The 23,121-nt window shown below is 39.4% G+C and overlaps 1 protein-coding gene across 2 annotated transcripts in view; it reads right to left on the bottom strand.

Annotated features, from left to right (window-relative positions):
- The window catches only part of PAPSS1 (3'-phosphoadenosine 5'-phosphosulfate synthase 1), an 80,626-nt gene that overhangs the window by 31,375 nt on the left and 26,130 nt on the right, over nt 1-23,121 (bottom strand). For both annotated transcript variants that reach the window (XM_016160832.2, XM_016160833.2), the window contains 5 exons: nt 21,803-21,916; nt 19,209-19,320; nt 17,341-17,546; nt 14,132-14,267; nt 1,686-1,954 (listed from right to left, as the gene is read on the bottom strand). In XM_016160832.2, the coding sequence (XP_016016318.1) occupies nt 1,686-1,954; nt 14,132-14,267; nt 17,341-17,546; nt 19,209-19,320; nt 21,803-21,916 (837 nt within the window). The remainder of the gene's footprint in view (nt 1-1,685; nt 1,955-14,131; nt 14,268-17,340; nt 17,547-19,208; nt 19,321-21,802; nt 21,917-23,121) is intronic.

Below are 23,121 nucleotides of genomic sequence, written 5' to 3'. Positions count from 1 at the left end.
CCCCAAGGGCTCTCACTCTAATACATTTCCTGAACCTTAATCCAGCTCTCAGAGTCTGCTTCCCAGAGTGTCTAAACCTCAACCCAAGTACACTGGATTCATGATATGAGAGGTGAGGATAGTGATGACTATTAGAGGGAAGGCAGGTAACAAATAGGAGTTGGAAGGAAGAAGAACTTCTGGGGTGCTGATAATCTTTTTTTTAAAAAAATGGGTGCTGGTTGTATGACTATGTTCAAATGGGAAACATTCATTTAATCATATACCTATGAAATATGTGCTTTTCTGATGTATATTATACTTCAATATGAAGTTAAAAGAAAGAATAGAAAATGATCATAATTAGACAGAACCTTAAAAAACAGTTAGTCCCACCTCCTGTGCATCCCTTGGATAACCATTTACTAGGCACTAAAACATAGCCCAGAGGAGTCTAACCTGAGATTATAAACCTGCTGGTGGTAAGTTCTAATGTGTTATTTTGGCTGGATCCAAGGGAAGAGTCAAATACATGTTAATATTTCAGCTTGCTGTGACACAGTTTTTTTGTTTGCCTGTTTTATTTTATTTTATTTTTTTGCGGGGGTGGGGGGGAGGGTTCTTTATTTTTTTCTTTTGGATAAAGAGGTTAACAGACTGTACAACCCCACAACTAAACTCCAATAAAATGTTTTAGGCTTGATCCCAAAGAATAGTCAAACATGTTTGGATTTCCTTTTAAACTTCGGGTGTTTTTTTTTTTTTTTTTGGAGGCAAACATCACAGAGTACATACAACTAAATTATTTAATCCCTTCTAAAAGGGTTTGCCTCCCAGATAAATTTAACTAAGTAAATTCATCTCCCTTCAAAGTGGGGATGAAAAAGAATGCATTGACAATGTGCCATTTATTCTTTATCTTAAACTCATCGAGAAGCTGGCTGGAATTTCCCACACCCAGTGTTTTAGGTCATTCACTGATTTAGTTATTCATTCAACAAATATTTTTCAAAAGCCTACTCTGCCTTGAAGCAAAACCTAATTAGGTCTACTTTATATATGGTTACAAAAAGAACTAAAAATATTTCTTTTCCTTCTGACTCCTAAGTAGAACTCCAGAAGTCTCCCCAACCCAACATTAAGAAGCAATTTTACTTCCTGAGTCTATTAAGCTCCAGTCCTTCACAAAAGAACAAATGAAGAATGTCTCCTGAATGCTCATTTTTTTTTTTTTTTTAAGATACCACACTTTTCTTCCTACAAAAATACCTTTGGCCTTTCCAAAATTCAGAAGAAGGAAAAATCAAACCAGCACCATCCCCTGGGAAGAGTAACTTAGGACTTGGGTAAAGGGATAAGACTGATGTCAGAGCATGGCCAGAAGTTAAAAAGAGGCGCCTATGTCACACCTTCCCGAGCTCGCCAAGCCCTCTGTGTGCAGAGAGCCTTCTCCACAACTGGGACCAAGCACTGCAATGAGAGCAAGAGAAGCATGCCCCGCCAGCCCTTTCCCAGGAAGGCTGCCTCTGGGGGGCCACTCCCAGGGAGCACCCCTGACAGAGCAGGAGAGTACTCCAGGCATTCCTAATGTTTTGCAAGACCTACAAAGCAGAGAAAAATCAACAGACAAGTCTGTGGTTAACACCAGCTGTGTTAATAAGAGTGGTTTCAACAGTGCTGCAGTGAAAATCTGGAAAGCCGTCTACCTCAGTCGGTCCAGCATACATCATGGGCGATGGGAAGATGGCCACCACTGTTGTTTCGGGATTCAGGATGCCTTCCTCCAGCACTGCGGCATGCTGCTTCATACGCCACATTAAAGGAACGTCATCATCCTTTGTCCAACCACCGAGAGGGTGAAGAAGAAGGACAGGGCGCCGGTAGCCCCTCTCTAGAAGTTGCTTATGAGTGTCCTGCATTAACAGAGCATGCCCATTGTGCACTGGGTTACGTAACTGAAATGCAAAGACAGCATCTGAAAAGAGAGAATTTCTAGTTAAGAGTAGCACATTTCCAACAGATTACCTTGCAAAGGATAAAAAATTCTTAAAGCTCTAAGCTTAGGATTAAGGAGACATATGTTCTCAGAATCAGAAACTGGTGAAAAACATGCTTTGACCATTCAGGCCAAGGTGACGTGACCTATATGTCTATATGCCTGGGGATGTGTAACACAGCAGTGATGGGCTTATACAATTACTTTCTGCATTCGTGGGAAACCTGAGAATAACAAGCAGACTTTCTTGGCATTACATTCTGGTTCAGCTGCCTACATGGATATAAAATTCTTGGTCAATCCTTCCATGGGACCTAAGATACTTCTTTACTAAAAGAAGACAGTACAGTAGAGAAATCTGCAGTTCAAAAGTTTACTTACTCCAAATATGCTCATTTTATTGATTACTTTGCTTGCCTGTTACCCTGTTACTTTGTGATACCAGGTCAAGATTTTGGATTATAGTTTAGCAACACCAATATCCTGTACAAGGGCCACCATTTCTCAAAACAATGAAAACTCCTAGATCAATGAGGCTGGTTAACTCTATCTCCAGCTTACATACAACCCTGGCTTCATTCCTACTTAGGGCTTGCTGTTTATTAGGAGACCTTTCTTAGAAGACATGCCTATTTGGGGTCATAAAGCAATTTCACAAAACGGAGTGAAAACCCAGACAGGGGACCTCTGTATTATATTGCCTTTACAACATCTGGTACAGCACCATGCCGTGTTGACCCAAAGTTGACTCAAAGAAAAACATCTCACGCCCCCCCACACGCTTAATAATATGAAGCCAAATAGTATGTCTTCTCCAGTCTGTTCTTAATTCTGACCCTCTTCTACCCCATAACAGAAGGCCCAGGAGGAAAGCTGTAGCACCCTACTCGACAAGGATTTTTTAGTTTTTTGGCTACATCCTGTGATAGTCCAAGATTTATAGCATTATCATTTTGCTTTGAAGTTCCTCAAGTTACCTTATTATACATGAACAAGAAATCACTGATATGACAAAATGTAAAAGAAAAAGAAAGTCTTGATATGAAAATAAGAGTGCTTAAAAGTATTCTGCTTTTAGGAGATGGGAGGAGGGGGTCAGATCTGAAAGTTTTCCTATCCTTCTGAATTCACTTCAAATTTTGTTTCACACATATATTCAAGCAAGATTCCAAAGATAACGAGATTGCAAAACATCCTGTTTGATCATCAAATAGAACTCCAGAATTCTACCCACCCCCTCCCCACTAAGATTAAGAAGCAATTTTACTTCCTGACTCTATTATACTCCATTTATTCAAAAAAGAACAGATGAAGAATGTCTCCTGAATATATGAGTACTAATACTCCTCCATTTAAGGGACTAATGCCTGAATTTAATCTACCATACTGATTCTGGCCTAAATTCAATCACTCGATTTAGTTTTCTTGCCTCTCTGTTCAACACATGCTATGCTTTCTTTATAAACAGGCTTGAATCACAACAGAGAGACTTACTAATATGCATTAATGAATCCTACTCCTGGGCTGATGTGAGCTGCTGCCATGATGAGGTCAGGGGTGGGGAGAAGTGGGGTGGTTCAGGCTTACACTATGGGAACAAAAGAGGGTGCTGGCCCAGCACAAGCCCGCAGCACCAAGGCCAAGGAGACACCTGTGTGGTTCAGGCCAAAAGGCTGAGGCCATGAAGACAGCCTGTTTGATTGGGAAACTGTTTACAACAGAGAGGTAGATAGTAAGGATAATGGCAGCCAGAATTCTCGCTGTAGGGGAAGGAAGGCATAAACGCAGAGAAGAGAAAGGCTGAAACAGACTCTGTGGTGTTGGATTAGGATTGACAGTAGTGTGACCTCATGGTTTTCAGCTATTTCAATACAATTCTATGTATATATGTTCAAATGTATATTTCTTAGTTCTGGTCCTACAAGCAACAACTACATGGTGCCCATGAGCAAAACTGAAGTCCAAATTTTGCATTCTAAAAACCATTCCCCACATAAGCAAACCAGGGCTCCTTGGCAATGTGGTTGACTCTAGGGCTAGGGCAAGGAAAAAACTGTAAGTTTTCATTTCATGTCCCTGTCGGTAGGTTCTGCAACATTAAGCAAAAAGATGTATTAGGAAACCAATTTTACCATAGGCTAACTGATAGAAATGAGAGTTAAGGTCCTATGGCATCATTATCATGCAACAATGTTGAACAAAATGTTATTCAAAGATCTGCACAACATGAACTGGAACATCTTTTGTGTCATAAAGAAAAGAAGTACTCAAAGAATGAGGAGACCTGTCTGAAGGATACAGCGACCAGTCTGGCAAACCCAGGACAAGCTAAACATCACAGTAAATAATAATATTGAATTGCAACCCACTGAGTAAAATAGGAATCTGTGAGTCCATAAAAAAATTAAATAAATGAATAAACCAATGGGGGGGGAAATGGAAATTCTACCTTGGTAGGTTAACTAATAAATGTAGAAGAAATGAAGGAACTGGAAAATCACCATTTGGCAGAATTTGCAGTGTGCTAAAACTAGCAGGCAAGTTTGACGATGATGGAATATTCATGATCTAAAATCTCTCCCCCAAAATACTTGCTAGTAAACCAAAGTAACTAGTTGACTTTACAGCAGAAAAACCTGGTAAACACAATCTTAAGTGATGAAAGTTAACTTAAAATAAGTTAACGTCATCTGTAATAAGACAAATCAAAACTGTGAGCCACCAAATATGAGACACAGAAAATTCAGCATTGCTTCCTACAGTATTCCTGATCAAAAACGTGTAACCTGAATCTAATCGTGAGGAAACAGCAGATAAACTAAACTGAGACAGTCAACAAAACAGATGACTTGTGAAAGACACAATAAGAGTAAGTGACGGTTTCGGACTGAAGGAGAATGACAGCCTGAACCACAGAGGAGAAGCGGCAAAGAGAAGACTTTATTTTTGTTGCTGACTTTTCTGTAAAGGATATTATTAGAACAATGGCATGATTTGAACAGAGTTCACAGATTAGATAGTACTACATCAGTGTTATATTCCTGAGCTTGGTGAGTATATTGCAGTTAGGTAGGAGATTGTCCTTATTTCTAGGAAATACTAAAGGGAAATGAGTCATCGTGTCTTTGACTTTCGAATAGACTGAGAAAGCAAATTAATAATTATGGAATCTAGGTAAAGACTATACGGGAGTTCTTGGGACTATTCTAATAATTTTTCTGGAAATTTAAAATTATTTCAAAATAAAAAGTTAAAAAATAAAGTAAATTATGACAAGAGACATATGAACCAATTACAATGTATAGATCTTATTTAGATCCTGATTCGAATTATAAAAAAAAATGTGACTACTATGAAATTATTACAAATTTGAACACTGACTGGTTAATCAATAATATTAAGAAACTACTACTATTATGATGTAGGTGCAAAAATGGTATGTATTATAGTTGTGATTTTTAAAGTCTTTACCTTTAAGAAACACGTACCGAAATATTTAGATGAAAGACATGGAATCAGAGTTGCTTCAAAACAACATGCAGGTGGGACGGGGTACAGATGAAACAAGCTAGGAGTTGACAACGACTGCATCTGGCTTAGCGGTGCATAGGGATTCATTATAATATTATCTCTGCTTATACATATAAGTAGATGTTTGAAATTTTTCATAATAACAAGTTTTAAAAGAGAAGAAATATGCATGGTACCAGAAGAAGCGTTGCTTTGGAATAGGATATTTATGGGTTCAAATCACAGAAAGGACTACCAGTTGTCAGCCATCAACTGTGGCCTTTAAGGATTGACTTTCACTTTCTACATCTTTGAAATGGGGATGATACGAAGGTTATTATGACGAAGATAAAATAACATAAAGTGCCCAGCATGGTGAGACACACACTGAGGTCGCTCAATAAATCAGTTTCATAAGACGATTCATTCTTTCAAAAAAATCTAAAAATTCATGACAATAAATTGAACTCACTGTTCCACTGGTTGTTCAAAGTCCACTCCAGTACAAACCACACTCTCAGTGACTGTTTCTAAGATGAGGCATGCTAGCGCTGTGCTGGAGGACACACAGCCCGTGTCCTCTGTTTAATCAGGAACAGGCACCTATCTTTGAATACGACCTCTGGTTAATACATCTCAGGTGTATGATGACTACATTCCTAGACTTCAATCAGGTCAAATCTGATTCTGTAAAATCGCCATTTAGCAAGATTATTTATATGACAGGATATGCAAAAGGAAACATAAAAAATAAATTCTGTCTCAAATACACATATTTGACAGACTCTAATAATTTATCTACCCAGGCTTTCTTTCCAAGAAGAATCAATCTAGCTCCACACTGGACATTTAACAAATAAAGTTAAGATGGATGACTTATTAAAAGTTCACATTAGAAAGATTTTACTGCCAAAATTTCTTCCAGGTAGACTTCTTTCCTTACTATCAGTTCCACTCAAAAATCCAATGACCATTTGATCTGTCTGCCCATTTTTCCTTGCCAACAGAACCAGGTCTTTCTTAAACTTTAGTCTTCTCAATCCTTTATAACTATTTATCAATGAATTACACAAATGGCTTTAACTGTCTGTAGTTCCAGGCTGTATTTTCATCCCTACCATCTGGTTTCTTCACTAGAGAACTTCCACGAATGAACACTGTAACAGGAATACCTGATCCAATGGAAGCTACATTCCCAGGGTATTCACCCAACTAACATAACCCAGATGCATCACTATTAAATTTTCCTCTGTCAATTTTCCATCCAGAATAAAAGAATAATGGACCGCAATGGGCCTGGGGCCATCAATGCTTACAACTTTCATTCATTTCATTAATGTCTCACATTCTCATCCCCATTTCCGAAAGGACAGTGATTTCTTCTATTGTCACACCCTAATCAGTGTAAAATGGTTGCCTGTAATTAATTCCTTTATGGCTTAGTTCAAGGCTGCCTTAACTAAGATTGTGGTTTCAACTGTTTGAAACGGGAGATGATCTATAAGATGACTGAGATTTAATATCAACATATGTGACTTCCATTTCTTTCTAGCCCTCTATACCCCTGCTCCTGGGAAAGAACCAGGTATTCTATCACCTTGACTTATAGAAAGTATACTGCAAAGCTGCTGACACCCAGCGTAAAAGCAAATGTGTTCCTTAAAGAGCCAGAGTGAATATTTTAGGCCTGGCAGGCTTATGGGGCTCCTGCAGCAACTCAGCCCGCTGTTAGTAGTACAAAAAGAGCCACAAACAATGCATAAACAAGTGAATGTGGCTATTTTCCAATAAAACTTTATTTACAAAAACGCAGTAGGCTGGATTCTGCCTGCAGGCTGTAGTCTACCCACCTCTGAAAGACAAGTGAAATGTGACTGATAGAAGTAAAAACAGCATTCTCACCAAGCCAGCTGGTGTGAGCAAACGTGTGGAGGCAGAAAAGCAGAGATGCGTCTGAGGAACACAGGATCGTCCATTCCGTCAGAGTCAGATCTAAGTCCTGGCATAAGGTTACCATGCAGAATTTTGAATGCCAGGCTAGGAAGGGTCCTGCGTGCCCCATGGGGGTTGTGAGTTAATCAGTAATGTCTTACAGAAAATTAGTCTAATAGGACTGGGAGGATTGAGGTGGGAGAGTAGAGGGTAAGTGGGCAGAGTGCAGGGACGGCAAAAGCAGGAGATGGTTGCTGCTGAGGGGCAAGTTCCCACATCTCCATATAAAATAGAACTCCCACCAACTCTCCCATTCTCTCCACTCACCGACTATCCCTCCCCCAGGATATGGAAGGGCTCATCTGGCAGACCTTAACCTCTGCACTGGTGAACGGGGTTGCACTGTGACAACGGCAAAGTCAGACACTGCCTCAAAACCAGCCCCTCTTCCTGCTCCCAGGAGCCCGAGGTCACCAGGCAGGGATCTTAGTGACTAGTATATCTGCATCCGCTGACCGAAACTCTCCCCTGAGCTCCAGACCATCCCTCCTACTGCCTCTTAGTACTCCAGGAGCACCTCAGATTCGACTCCTCCCAGCCTCCGTGAGCATCACTGGTCCTCCACAGCCTCCGAGAGCACGGGACCATTACCCATCTCAGACTCTTAGACCCCTTCCTCACCCTCATCCTCCACAGGTTATGACTCGCTTGTTCCCTAGATCTCACTTGCAGCTCCACTTTCTTTACTACCGATGCAACGTGAGCCCTTCACCACCTCTTCGTGGGACTTGTCTGTCTACTTACTGGTCTGGAGCCCCCATCCGGCCTCCACAAAGCTGCCATGGCAGGCAGGGAAGAAACCAGTCTGGGACAAGATGAAAATTCCATTTCAGATATGCAGTCCTGAGGCCAGAGTGAAACTGGTCCTTCCAACCAGGAGCTCACAATCTAGTCAGAGGAAGATAAGCAAACACCCACTCACCAGAAAATAAATAAATACCCAGTCAAAGGAATACTGCACTATCTTCAACTGCAACAGGACACAGTCAGATCTCTGTTTTCAGAAGATAAGTCTGTTGATATTGTGAAGGATGAAACGATGAGAGAAAAGAATGGAACTATCAAATCTTTGGTGACAGAAAGAGACCTAACTGTGGACGGTGAATGCGCAATGCAACATGCATACGCCTGACTGGTGAACTGTGCACCTGAAACTTACTGGATTTCATGAACCAATGTCACCATAATAAAAATTTTTTTTTTTAAATGGGACTAGATTCATTCATTCCACCAATTCCTTCCTGCTCTGTCGCAGTGCAAAACTCCAGCCAAATCCAAAAGGCACTTTCCCATTTTAAATGCTCCTGACCTCTCTACTGTCCCTGACATTTAAAAACCAAATGAATTTTAAAAAAAACACTACACCACTGTCTTCTGCTAACCACGGCATTAACCTTTTCTATTTCATCTGCGTCTTTACCTTTTTTTTTTTTTTTTTAAGTAAAAACCATGAAACACTGAAGAAAGTTTTTTAGGGGGGAAAAAAATCACCCACAAATACACTGTTCTCATATCTGTTTTTGTTTTTTTGCATAGTCTCCTAGTTGTTCTCCTTATGCAGATATTTTTATGCAGCTCTAATCAGATATATATGATATTTCATATTCTGCCTGCGCATTTTGGTCTCATCACCTGTCTCTGACATCTTGTAGCTCTCTCAGAGCAACAGGGTTCATTGCTGGGTCCTATGAAATTCTTCCTTTACATACTCATTCAAGAAACTTACCCTTTGCCTGGATCCAATTACTATGCACATACAGATGGCTTCTGTTAGCTGCATCTCTAAGTCCTGACCTTCCCATTCAGCAGTTTAGAAACATTACTGAAAACGTTTCAATATAAACTGCTCATTACTGCAGTACTTCCCCTCATTTCTTCCACCTTCACTATTACTGGCACATCTCGAGTCAAACGCAGGTCTACACAAAGGAGTAGCCCGTAGTACAGGTTCTCTCCGCCTCCTCTGGAATGGACACATTGTAGTCCAGGGGCCCACACACTGTGGAAACGAGCAGGGCCCGACACTTTGCTTCCAGCAGGTGGAAGAAAAAACGAAAATAGAGAAGGTTCTCCCGAGCAAGTGTTGATGTGTGACTGGGCAAGGCCACAGCGACCACTAGCACTTCCTGGTGGCAAGAAGAGGGTGAACGCTGCCTCCCAGGATCGTGATGAACATGGGTCGCCCAAGCCAGTACCACAGCATCACACACTGTGTGGCGCCGGGCAAAGAACCTGGGTTGGACCCCTGCTCCGCAATTTCTCAGCCGAGCGCCCATGGACAACTTCAATTCTCCCGGCACGGCCGTTTCCAGCTACAAATAAGGTGATGAGCAGGAAACTGCTCCTACCTCCTAGTCACCCTTTCCCCAGATTTCTCAGAACTGTGCTTGGCTCTCCAGCCCACACTCAAAGCCCTGGTGTGCATCTCAACCACTAAACCCCAAATTATAACATCTTCCTGCTTCCCTGCTTTCAATTTCTTCTTTGTAAAACTGTCCTACATACAGCAGTAATTAATAAGTCTCCTCTTCCAGTCCTACTCAAGCTGTAATATCTGCCACATCATCTACCGCAGAGCTCTAAAAACTGGCATTTCTGATTTTCCCTAAATCAAGATAGTAGCTAAACAAGAGAGTACTGACATATTTCTAGAGTCGTTAGAGAGGGGTGTGGTGTGTGTGTGCGCGCGTGTGAGCACACACACATGCACACACCCATGCACGTTAATGTTTGTTTTTGTAGGAGTTTTTGAAGAAATCTGGAAGTAAGAAAGACTTTGATCTCCCTGCCTCTCGCTGGACTGTCATAAATTCTCCGTATTTCTTTTACTTAAACTGCTTATGAAGACAGAGACAGACCACTTGAGTAAATATGAACATATTAATTAGAATGCTTCACAAACAGGAATTCACACCTCAATGTATGCAACGGTGAATTATTTTTCATTCCCAAGACTAGAAATGTTTTCAAATTAAAATAAAAAATAATGTGGAATATAAAGCTTTTTGCCAACTGGGCTCTGCGCTGCTCGTTCTCCACTCTCCTTCCCATCTGTTCTGTCTTGTGCCTGTGCCTGTGCCTGTGCCTATGCACGTGTGTGTCTGGGGGTGGGCACTCCATCCTGCCTCAGTGATGGGAGACATTAGCAAGCACTGGAGGATGCGGGGAGACGAAGCTTGCAAGAGCTCTGGCCAGCAGCACCCTGCCTCGGGCTGTGATTCCGACTGTACCTAGATCCCCTGCAACCAGCTTCTGCCTCAGGGCCCTTCCTCACAGCTCCAACTCCTCTTTCCTGGCTTCAGAAAAAGCTTCTTTCCCATGCCCTTTCAGAAGTGGTAATGTTACCCAAAATTGCTAATCCCTGGATGCTTCAACATTCCTCGTGGATTCCCTCAACCTTGACCACCCTTCTTTAAATATTCACTTTGTTAAATTATGTTCGGAGCCTCATCTGAGTGTGCCTGGACTGACAGAAGCTTTCCTCACGCAACCCCAGATCACACTATCTCCGGCTCACTGCCATTTATGGTCAAGAAAGCCTACTGTCTTCACAGACAGGCTATCTGCTCCGGCCTAAGATACTCATCTAATGTCTCAATCCATTAATTTGAAATATACTTTTCAGTTCAACACCTTTGCAAAGCTTTCTTCAATTTATTCAACACTGTGCTACCACATACTTGCTTGAAAGAAATTGTGTCAACTTTTTCCTTTGTAACCCGGCAAGACACAAGTGTTCTGTGTGTAATAAATACTGACTGGCTGGCTCTTATAAGGTTTAAGTAAAATTCATTCTTTCTTTCCAAGATAGTCATCAACCATCAGTGATTTAAAGAACCTATCATCTGGTACCGAGTCAACTTGCAGCCACCAATGTAGGTATTAAAAACCTCTCAGTCTTTATAGGTACAGAAAAGTCTGCGAACAGCGAAACCAATCATACTGATGTGCACAGGACGTTAGCCCACAAGGCATAATCAAACTGCTTCTTCTAAAATGAGGGAAGGAGAAGGAGGGAGAGGTAAGAAAAAAAAAATCCTAGGTAAAAGAAAAAAATAAACATTCTTCATTTTCTCTCCCTTGAACTGTTTCACACACATCAACAGATGATTTGATATTAACCTTCTAAAAGAGTGAACAAGAACTACAAAGGACACTCCTTAGTCCATTGCTTATTTGCCTTAGTCTAAAATGGAAAAGTAAACAAAATAACACTCCACAATCTTTGTTGTCTAGATAAGGCTAATAACTGGCGCTGAGCTACTTTAAACAAAGTTGCAATCACTCATTATGCAACAATTTCTCTAACTGATTTAAAATGTTTGGCTCATGAAGAAGACTGTAAAACAGATGTAATATTAAAGTCCCTAATTATGAATGATAATTCTCCGATAAGACTCCTCTACAGAGCCAACAATTAATTCACTAACATGAATTTTAAATATGAATTCAAATGCTGGCAAAATATTAAAGTAAATGAGGTCGTTTCAGCAAGTCCTCCATTAAACATGTTTCTGTTCACCAAGAGAGGGAAAAAAGAAGTCTACATGTAAAAAAAACTATCAAATGCTCTGGTTGCAAATAAAAGACACAACTAGACGTGCCTTAAATAATTCGAACACACATTAGGCCTTTGAATAAGAAATCCAGAGACAGAGAAGTCCAGGGTTAGATCAGAAACTCAAACAGGATACGATTCTCATTGATTCTCATGAATACAAAATGGCTGCTAGAGCTCCAAACACAGTATCCCAACATGACAGTACCCATAGCACTTCCTGCTTGGCAGAGAGTTATGGCAAAAATGACTTCACGCTCTAAATCATTTTATTGTTAGGAAGGAAAATCTTTTCTGAAGCCCCTCTCTCTGACATCTCAATGACCAGAAGTGACTTAAATGTGGACCCTTAAATCACACGTTGACAAAAGAGAGTGAAGTGCCACCACCGACTTACATCAAGCATGACATAGTCCCCTGTGACTGGGCCCCAAAAACATTAGCAAGAAACAAGATCAGTAAGCTGCTGTATAGGCAGGCAAGCACGAAGTGTAGCATTTGGAGAAAATTCTTGCACAAGTAGTTTAAGCCAAATATTTGCTTCAAATTCAGAGAGGAGTCAAGTTCAGAAAGGGGTAGGGTGGGGAATCTTACATTCAAATACCCTGCAGGGATCAAGCAAGAAATGTGAATGGAGGAGGCAGGCTGGGTGTGAACTGTGGACCTCTGAAGAGTGTGTGGTCCACCCAAGGCCTCTGGTTCTTGATCTTATCACATCAGCAAACCACAGTACAGCTTAAAAATAACCGTATTCTTTGTCTAACCTTCACACCGATACAGATAAAACTAGTTTTAGACTCATATAACAGAAATTACAACACCTTAAACTCTTACTATGTGTCAGGTGCTATTTACAGTGCCTTTAGCATCTTCTCTCATTTCACTTTCTACAGTAAAATCTTAGGCGTTAGGTACCATCATTATCCTCACTTTTACAGCTGAGGGAAATGAGCCTTAGAAATAAAAGCAATTTCCCACGACCACATAACTAGCAGGTGGTGAAGCAGGGGACAGCGTGTACAGGACTCCAAACCAGGATCTGGAGTTTAGTGGGGCTGAACACAGCTAACGAAATGGGTGCTCTTGCATTGATTTCTATAGTCATTTGGGAAGGTGGCTTCTGGTCAACAAATACGGCTTGATTGCCCACTACTGCTTTCAAAGCAACCACATTCACCTTCTACACAGAAAATATTTTAAAAAGCAGCACCAGTGCTCAGGGCGTAACCATTTCTGTAGAGGGTGAGAATTAACTAGTAGCATGATTGTAAGATGCTTCAAATTCTTCAGATCTTAAAAACAATGAATACTGTTCCCTGACATGACACCTTGAACTTGTGAGCGTAGGGAGACAAAGAATATGGGAGCACCAGTGTAAACACATTCCTCACCTATCTCTGTGTAAAAGACCTGCAAATAGCAGACATCTGATACAAAAGCCTGTCCTGGAGTGCTTTATAATACAAGACAGTATTATAAAGGACAGTATCTATAGATTCTCTACTCATACTATTCCATTTCATCCTAATGCAGAAATCTGAAATTATTAACCTGCTCTCCAACAACCTTTTCTGCTATTTGTGTAGTGTCTCTCTCTTCTCCCCTGTAAACTCCTATCTCATTTATTTGTGGATTTCTGCACCTGGTACTCCGGCATATAAAGATGTACAACAAACATTTGTCGAATGGATAGCAAACATGATAAAAGTCCTGTTGTTCTATTATTTTCTGCGGCGACACATTCCACTCATATAAGACATTCTGAGAGATGAAACACATTGATATGAGTGAGCTCTTCAAATAATTTCTCTTCCACAGTTCTGTTTAGCTTTTACTTTAACAAACAAAAGGTCAGTTTGTTATCAGCATCTATCTTCCACGCAGTATAAAAAATAATGTCAGACCGAGTTATACCAATACAACAAAACAACACAGCCTTTATATCAACTGCCTTACCTTACATATTTCATTACTGTATTTACCTGTACTCATCATTCTGTTTTACATTTGTAAGAGTTGGAAAAATCTTCTAGAACTCTCCACATCAAGCAGGGACTCAAGTAGTCTCATTTTAGATAATTAAGTTCATGTCTTACCAGCATTCATATCTTTAAATTTCTGCCTTAGCTCAGTAGGAGTAAAACGATACTGATCGAGACCATCATTCCAATAAATTCGGTCCAGGACTTGAAGATCTCCTCCAATCAGCCAATCTCCTTGTTCCATAACCATCTAATAGGGAAAAAAAGAAATTTTTTTTCATTTTTTTTAACATTTATTAAGTTTATTAGAGGTGACATCGGTTAATAATATTCTGTAAGTTTCAAGTGCACAATTTGAAAATAATTGTTTTAAACAGAAACTCCGAGCACAATGAGTAAGAACATTTCTGTGATACAAGGTAAACTACTACTTTCACCTCAAGGTCAGTGGTAAATCTGTCTTATCAACTCAATTGGGAATGAAGATGCTATGGAATCAATATATTTTATAATTTCTCAAAGGACTTGTTAAACAACTATTACATTTATATACAAAAGACAAACGAAACCAGCATGAAAAATTATGACTTTCTAAGTAGCAGAAACATTCTTTTTATCATGTTGTATGTTGACAAATCTGTAACCCTGGGTCAACACACCTTCTGGGTTCTCCAATCCTAAATTATTGAGCAGTTAAAGTAACGATGGAATTGGACACAAAGTCACGCCTTCCAATCTCCACATCACCTCAAACTGTTCACAACTTCTCTGTCCTCTTTCCCTGCATCTGTGAGGGCATATTATCCTCTAAGACATGTTCAGTCTCACAGAGCAGCTCCAGCTCACCCTTTCCTCAGGCTGCTTCAGTTTCTGTGCTAACGATGCACCTAGATCACTGCAGTCACTTCCTGCCTGGTCTTCCTCACTAGAAGGTCTGTCTCCATCCATCAAACCACTCATTCAATGACTATTTACCCAGTAACTGATATGGGCCAGGGCCTGCACTAGGCATTGTGAAATACAGCAGAAAACAAGAAAGAGAAAGACCTTTCTTTAATGGAGCTCCCGTCCCAGTGGGGGAGAGAGAAGGAAAAACAGAAATATCAACTGGTAACGACTGTTACGGAGAAAACAAACAGGGCACTGGAACACAGTGCCCAGGGCATAGAGTGAGTGATGTTTTAGAAAAAAAGAGGCAGTGAGGCCTCTTTGGGGAAGGTGACATTGAACCTGAGATGATAAAAAGGAACCAGTCATGGAAGGAAAATATTTTAGGCAGCGGGGCAGCAAGTAAAAAGTTCTGTCTCTGAGAAACAGGAAGAAGGCTAATGTTGCTAGAAAGTCAGAAAAGGTCAAAGCAAGGACAAGAACAGAGACAGAGTGTGAGAGATCAGGAGTAAGAAGGGCAGCCCAGACCACACAGGGCCTCACAGGCCATAGTCAGGCACTTAGGTTTTATTTTCATTACAATGAGCAGCCCCTGGAGAGTTTTAAATGGTGCAGTGGCAGGCTCACATTTATATTTTTAAAAAACTCACTCTGGCTGCTCTGAGGAGTACAGTGGGTATGAGAGGAAGTAGGAGTCCAGCCAGGAGACAATCCCAACAGCGTAGCCTAGATACATAGATGGTACTGGTGGGGGAGCAGGGGAAGCATGGACATCCTGCAAAGACAACTGGGCTAAGGTCCTCCAAGCACCCCTCTGTGGTCTCCTCATGCTCCAAACCTGCCTGTGTCCTCTCAGTTCTCTCTAAGCATGTAGTGTAGTAAAAATAGCACAACAGACCTAAGAGATTCTAATCCTGACTCCTAACCACTGCCTCTGCAGCTCTGGGCAAGTGACACCTGCTCTAAGACTCCTCAGGATAAAGAAAACCATCTTGTCTGCCTCCAAGGATCACTGTAAGGACCAAAATACTAAAACGTGGTCTGGAAAGCATAAATACATGTAAATTGTTATTATAACTTAACACAGTCTTAACTTAACATCTTAGCGTAGAATGCTAGGACCTCCATCTTTCCAAGGTCCTCTCTCCCTCTTGACAACCAGCTATTTCTCAAACACACTGAATCTTTGCTCCTCTTGCTCCGTAAGCCTAGAATGCCATTTCTCACAGTTCCCTCCTATCCAAATCCTACTGATTCCTTAGGCTGCAGACTGATACCAACCAAAAATAAAAAGTCTTAGAGATCACTCTGAAAGAATGGCACAAATATAAACAGCACTCGCATTTGTTGAGTGATTAAAAAATAAATGTCTCCTCCACTGAATTAATATAAAAGTACTCTCTAGTGGTACAAGCTACATAGTATGTGAAGCTCTCCATATAGCAATAATGATCACCTGCTATGATTAGGGAAGAAGCCTTTGAAACCCAAAGTAATTTCAATGCAAATCAGACCCTCATCCCACCTATCAGCTGCATAATTTTAGTAAAGACATTTATCCCCTATAAGTCTCAACCTCTCCATACGTAAGATGGATGCTACCCACACCACAAGTTTGCTTTGTGGCTTAAAGAATTCACATGAGCATGTTCTATAAACTATGTTGTTAATAATAACTGTAGAACTGTAACATTGAAGGAATGTCTGACACCATCACTAGCTTAAGCTCCTTATTTCCTAAGACAATATATCCCCTATTTTAAAAAAATGTATCACTTTTTTGTCCTTCATAAGACAATGAGACTCAGTACATTGCCATGATCTAAACAAATGTTATAGATATTTTCTAGATAAAGCTACTAAAATTCCACTTAAATTAACTTCTTTCAGAGTTCCAAGTCCAGTTTAAAATGCTCAACAACTTACAGAAATTTGACTTAAGAAATAAAACTTCACACACAATACATAAAATACATGAGACACTCTGGATAGACTAATTATATTTCACTGCTTTCATACAGGAAACACAATGTTCACTTAAAAACCCACAGCAGAGAAAACCATCCTGTCATGTTCCCACAGCACTCTGACCTCACATCCTACCTGTAAGCACATGATTAACATCTGAGGCACCACCAAACAGCAGGAGCTCCAAGAATTTAAAGACTGTGCTTGCCGTGTCTATCAGCCCTATAGTCCCAGCACCAGCATCTAGCTCAGTGCCTAGTGTACAACAGATAGTTAAAAAGTATTTGTTGAACAAATATTTATCTGGACCACAAGGACAAGACCGTATGCTCATCACACTAATCTAAGACCCAGTCTCGATTCTGCAGAACATCAATAATTCTAATGGAATAGTAAATATACAGGTATTGTCTACACTTTGGCACAAACATTATTTGTCAATCGATGCAGCAAAGTTTGTTCGGGACCTTGATGTACGGGTGGTTCTTGCATGTCGTTCCCCACTGTCGGGCACAGCGCTCCTCCTTCCTGTGCTCAAAAAACTCTGGATTGCGAAGAATAGCCACACGGCGGCCCTCATACATCAGCGCAAATGCCGTACAGCCATCCAGCCTCTCTTTATCTTCATGAGTAGCTGACAGAACTACAGGCACTGACAAGTTAATGACACCCCCTGCAGGGTACAAAAGAACACAGGAGACACAGCTTGGGTTACTTGACAGACCTAAAGCATCCGCGTTTCACTGCAGTGGACACTTCAAATAATAAAATATGCGTGGGTCACTGGTAGTGTCTAGTTGGTGCCTAGCACAGAAAATCAGGAGGGAGAACAAGTAACAACCCCACAGGTTAAAAAAAAAAAAAAAGCAAAAATTAAGAGAATCAACACTGTGTGTGGCAATACTCACAACAATTCATGAAACTGTCTTGTGGAGGAAAACTATGGTATAGAATCACAGAAGTAAAATAAACTGTTTAACAAGGAAGAATCAAGTGGTTAAGTCTAACACCACCAAAAATATACCTCCAATATATGAATAAGACAAAGAACTACGGTTCGGGGCCTTTTCAAGAAAAAATTAAATCCTCACAGAAAACTACATTTTGAGTAGCAAGTTGGTCAAGTAAACTTAAATATCCTTGAGACGGGAAGACAAAAACATCCAAAACAATTTTTTTCTCCTGGTTTTTAATCAGAATTGAACTGATGTCGGCTATCACTGGCCAAAAAACAAAGGCAGTAAGTAACCAGGGCAGTATTTAAACCAAAATATGTTCCAGTGAGACTAAAGGCACATTCATAGTTCCCAAGTTTTCATGCTCTAAAGCTTTTTTTCCTCCTTATTGTGCACAGATTAGAAAAATAAAATGCACAATGCACTCTAAAACTCCTTCGTGGATCGTATTTACATACCGAATAGAAACCATATTTTTTTTAGGAAATCGTGACGACTTCTTCAGGCAAAAAGAAGTCAACAACATCAATGATAACTGCTTGGCCATTTTAAAATTATCACCTCTAGGTACAGTTCAAAATGAAAATTAATAGGTAGATTTATATCAAATCCAAGACTAACCCATTACTCAAAAGTCGGTCCACAAAGACTTTGCCATTAGTACCAAGGAAGAAAATCAAAAAGCAGTATTTAATCCTTATGTGCTTATGACAGTTTCTCAAGAAGATTAGGAATTACATTTCCTAATACCCATTTCACTCCTCATTTAAAGAAGTTATAATACATAAAAAGGTATAGCAACTTAGTAGGATTCGGAGACATTTAACGATATTTTCTTTAATATGGTAAGTTCTTCTTACCAACAGTATATAAATTTAAGTAGGCTGGATTGTAATTACAATACAGTGAACATCAATGTCTTCGGCACTTTTTTTTTTTTTTTTTAGTGTTTTAAAGGAATAAGAAGACTATCCTTTTAACTACCTACTTCAGGACTCTTTAACTTGGACTCCCTGACTCCCTATTAGAACACCTGGCTTTATTAAGCACAGACTTCAGTATAGCAAAATTTAGTAAAGTATGTGTACTTTTCGGGAAGAAGCTTTCTGCCATGATTAGATAGATACGGCATATGAAAACTGTATTTGTTTTTTAAATCCATTTCAGCCCCAACCCCCAGGTTTTCCTTCTTCCCTCATAATAAATCACAATCAGGGAAACAAAAAAAATGGAAAACAGATCTCACTAACCACTTAAAATGTTCAATACTGATATAACTGAGTCTTAAAATGATGTCACCACTATTTTCTATAAATAGTTATGAATCTCTGTAATTTCTCTTCCACACTCCACGTACTATTGAATGTAAACTGTCTTACCATCCAGAAGACAATCGAAATGAAGACACTGCAAGTATTCCCTCTCTCTCATGAAGCCATTCAGCGGGGTTGCCCAGCCTTCTGCCAAAACCTGCACCCACTGCATATCCACCTGGTAAATGAGAAAGGAAAGGAAAATTTTCTATTTCATGTACTTATGAACAACAGTGGTAATGGCCTTTAGGAGTTTAATTTTGAAAGCAATGGAAACAAACGTCTCAAGAATAATTATAGATTATACAAATCTAATAAAGGGAATTTAGGAAAATACGCATTTCTCCTAATAAATTTAAATAACATTAGGCTTGCGAGCATTTCCAGTAAGGATAGAGTCTCTCAAACCAATGATTCTCAGATGTTATTACGTATAAGAAACCTCTGGAAGGCTTGTTACAATGAAGACTGCTCCACCCCCTTTCTGATTCAGTTGGTTTGCTGTAGGGCCCAGGAATTTACATTTTTAACAGGTTCTCAGAAAATGCTGAAAACGATGATCTGAAAACTACACTCTGATAACCACTGTCCTAAACTAAAACAAACGTCAGATAAAAATAGTTACCAAAAAATGTCCTCACCAATGACAGAGTACCTTTCATTTTACAAAGATCTCGGATTTTAAGATTTCTAGTGTATCCTATCAGAACGTTAAGCGGTGGTCCCCAACATTTTTGGCACAAAGGACCTGTGCTGCTCTGAGAATCTAATGCCTGACGATCTGAGGTGGAGCTGAGGCGGTGATGCTAGCGCTGGGGAGCGGCTGCAAATACAGATGAAGCTTCGCTCACTCGTCCACCACTCACCTCTGTGGCCTGGGGGTTGGGAACTTCTGTGTTAGAATTGATAATCTACGAATCATTAACGTAAGCTGGATATGCTCATTTTTTACTGGGTACTGTATATATACATTCTCAAATGAAAAAAGATGAAGGATCCAGCCAACTGGTGTGCAGGAAAATGTAGCTTATTATTTATTCCCAAAGTAGACTGACCAATGTTTCCACTGAAAAATCAAATAATGGTAAGATACTTCTCTTCTTTGATTCACAGGAAATATATTTATGTACCAAATTATTTCACTTTCAGGTTTTCATCATATTAATTTTTCCTAAACCTTTGACAATGGCCACTATTTATTTGTCTCTAATAGAATCCAATTCTAGATGGTATCTATTATAGACTGAATGTTTGTGTCCTTTACAAAATCGGGTTGAAGCTCTAAGCCCCAATGTGAATAAGGAGGTGATAAAGGTTAAACGAGGTCATAAAGGTGAATCCTAATACGACAGATTGGCTGCCTTTATAAGAAGAGACACCAAGCTCCCTCTCCCCACTCTGAGGATATAGTGAGAAGGCACCTGTCTGTCAACCAGCCAGGGAGAGAGGCTCACAGGGAACCAGATCGGCCAGCACCTAGATCTTAGACTTTCCAACCTCCAAAACTGTGAAAAAATAAATTTCTTCTGTTTACGCCATCTAGTCTGTGGTATTTGTTATGGCTGCCCAAGATAATACATTATTTGACTTAGCACGAAGTTTTTAATTAATTACTTTTCATATTGCTGTGCAAAGAACAAACTGCTGTAATGGAAAAAAGTTCACAATCAGAAAAAGCTACTGTCTTTCTGGGTTGTAACATCTGACTGACCTAGATTCGTATTCATTCACTGTCATTCTTTTTCCCTGTGTGCGTGTACATGCACAATTGTGTGTGTGCATTCATTCCATGCAGTCATCAGTGACAAAACCCGTCATTGCTCTACGCCAGTCAGCTTCCTGAGTGACTCCGGTCTCTGACTGTGACACGTCTGTGCTGCTCGCGTGTCTTGCCTTCTGCTCCGAGACCTGATCATGCAAAGCACATCGGGTCATCTACTCCTGTCAGGGATTCAAAAAACTATTTGAAGAGTCCTTCTCCAAGCTCAGAAATTTTGGGTTATTTTTTTCCTTTTTCCTTATTTCTGGATTTGGCATTTCCATGGATGTGTCTAATTTTTACCGCACTAAAAAAAAAGGCTGAAAAATTCTGCTTCTAGTTCAGGTTCTTATTCCTTAATCGCTCTATTTTTAAAGTATATCTAATAATACAATTTTAAATTCTCTATGATTTCAAAATGATAAATTATAGCCTCCATCGTCATCTTATCTAGTCTAAGCAGTGTTTTATTGAAAAAACACTGAATATCATGAGAGCTAAGATAAACAACAGAAATATTCTTAATAATAAAAGGAAGGGAGAGTTATGGTTTGGGGAGGGAATTAGGAAACAAGTTTAAAGGGAAAAAAAATGTTCATTTTAATTATTACAGATTATTATTTCTTAACCTTTACATCCCATTCCTTCTGATAAACTTAAAAATCTTACACAATCTTAGTTCTTTAATATTTAAAAATAAGAATATTATGACTAAAAAAAAGCAAAGCCCTAGTAATTTGAGAATATGGTTTTACAAATTAAACACATTTCCCATCCCTGGAAATGATACACACCACAATTACTCGAGCCCTCAAAGACAGCTAGAAAACCACAAATTTTACAGACTACCAACTGTATATAAGACAAAATCACTTGGCATGAAAAGCAACAAAGCACTTACTTTATTAATTTTCAATGCTGGTAATGTTTCTGCATCTGTTTTTGCCAAATGAAGTTTATTTTCTGGCACATACAGTTCTTTTACTTCGTAAGAGGCATCTACAGGTACAATATCCTATGCAAACAACAAAAGTACCATTAAATGTTTGATTCGACAATTTACAGTTCTTCCGAGGTTATCTTAATGAAAAAAAATTAACATTTCAAAATAAGACTCAAAAAAAGTACAAAAGAGGGCTTTGAATGCCGTACCTCCCTAATCAATGTTCCAAATGTCAGTTGGTCTACTCTCAAGCAGAGAACAACCCACATACAAGAAGTCATTAAACACAATGTCCCATTACCTAGTGAGAAAGAAATTCCTAGAATATACTATATCGAAGTCAGGCAATTGCAGAGAAGACATGGCCTTAAAAAAGCAATGATAAAAAGAATTTGGAAACAAAAAAAAATCACTCTAAACATAATTATTATCATCTTTAACATGTCATGAAACCATTTTATTCCAGCTTTTATATGCATCGTTAGTACCAGTGTCGCTTAAGCTACCTTTTTGGTGATACAATATAGCTCTCCAGAGTATGTTAGCTTTACTCCCACCACTGTGGTTTGAGAAACAGTACTTCTGATCCCATATGAAATGCAGGATAAACTCCAACTACGCATTTATATAACATTTAGGACAGCGCTTATCTTCATTTATCCAACAAGTATATTTTTGTAATTACAACATAGCCACCTATACACTGCTTATCAGGTGATCATTATAAGGTTCATTTGCATTTGTCATGATCCTAGGAATAATTACTAAATGTATTTAATTACTTGACCTTTGTTTTTTTTTTTAAATCTATCAGCCAAATTTTTTTAAGCCATATCGATAAACATATCAAACTGGCACAGACTAAGGGCTTTTCAAACAAGAACCTCATCCAAGCAATACTTTGTTATTCAAAATAAAGTAATGCTCAAGAGAATGACAAGATAAGCCTGGGAGATAATATTTGCAAACTGCATATCTGACAAAAGGACTGTTATCCAAAATATACAAAGAACTCGACAATAAGCAAATGATCTGATTTTAAAAATGGGCCAAAGATCTGAACGGACACACACCACCAAAGAAGATATGCAGATGACAAATAAGGATACGGAACAATACATATGTCATCAGGAAAACGTGATTTTAAATAGTGATTCCATATTTTAAGTTTTTCCTTAAAGTATTTTCTACGCTTTTGTTTGAACCAAATCTGCTCAACAGATTTGAACGTTAGAGCTCATTCATATTTTTATGTAACTATTAAGTTTCTATTATCT

This window comes from Rousettus aegyptiacus, unplaced genomic scaffold (genome assembly GCF_014176215.1).
Source record: "Rousettus aegyptiacus isolate mRouAeg1 unplaced genomic scaffold, mRouAeg1.p scaffold_m13_p_10, whole genome shotgun sequence".
Lineage (NCBI taxonomy): Eukaryota > Metazoa > Chordata > Mammalia > Chiroptera > Pteropodidae > Rousettus > Rousettus aegyptiacus.
The sequence above is the reverse complement of the archived record's forward strand: the minus strand, read 5'-3'. Positions and strand labels throughout refer to the sequence as shown.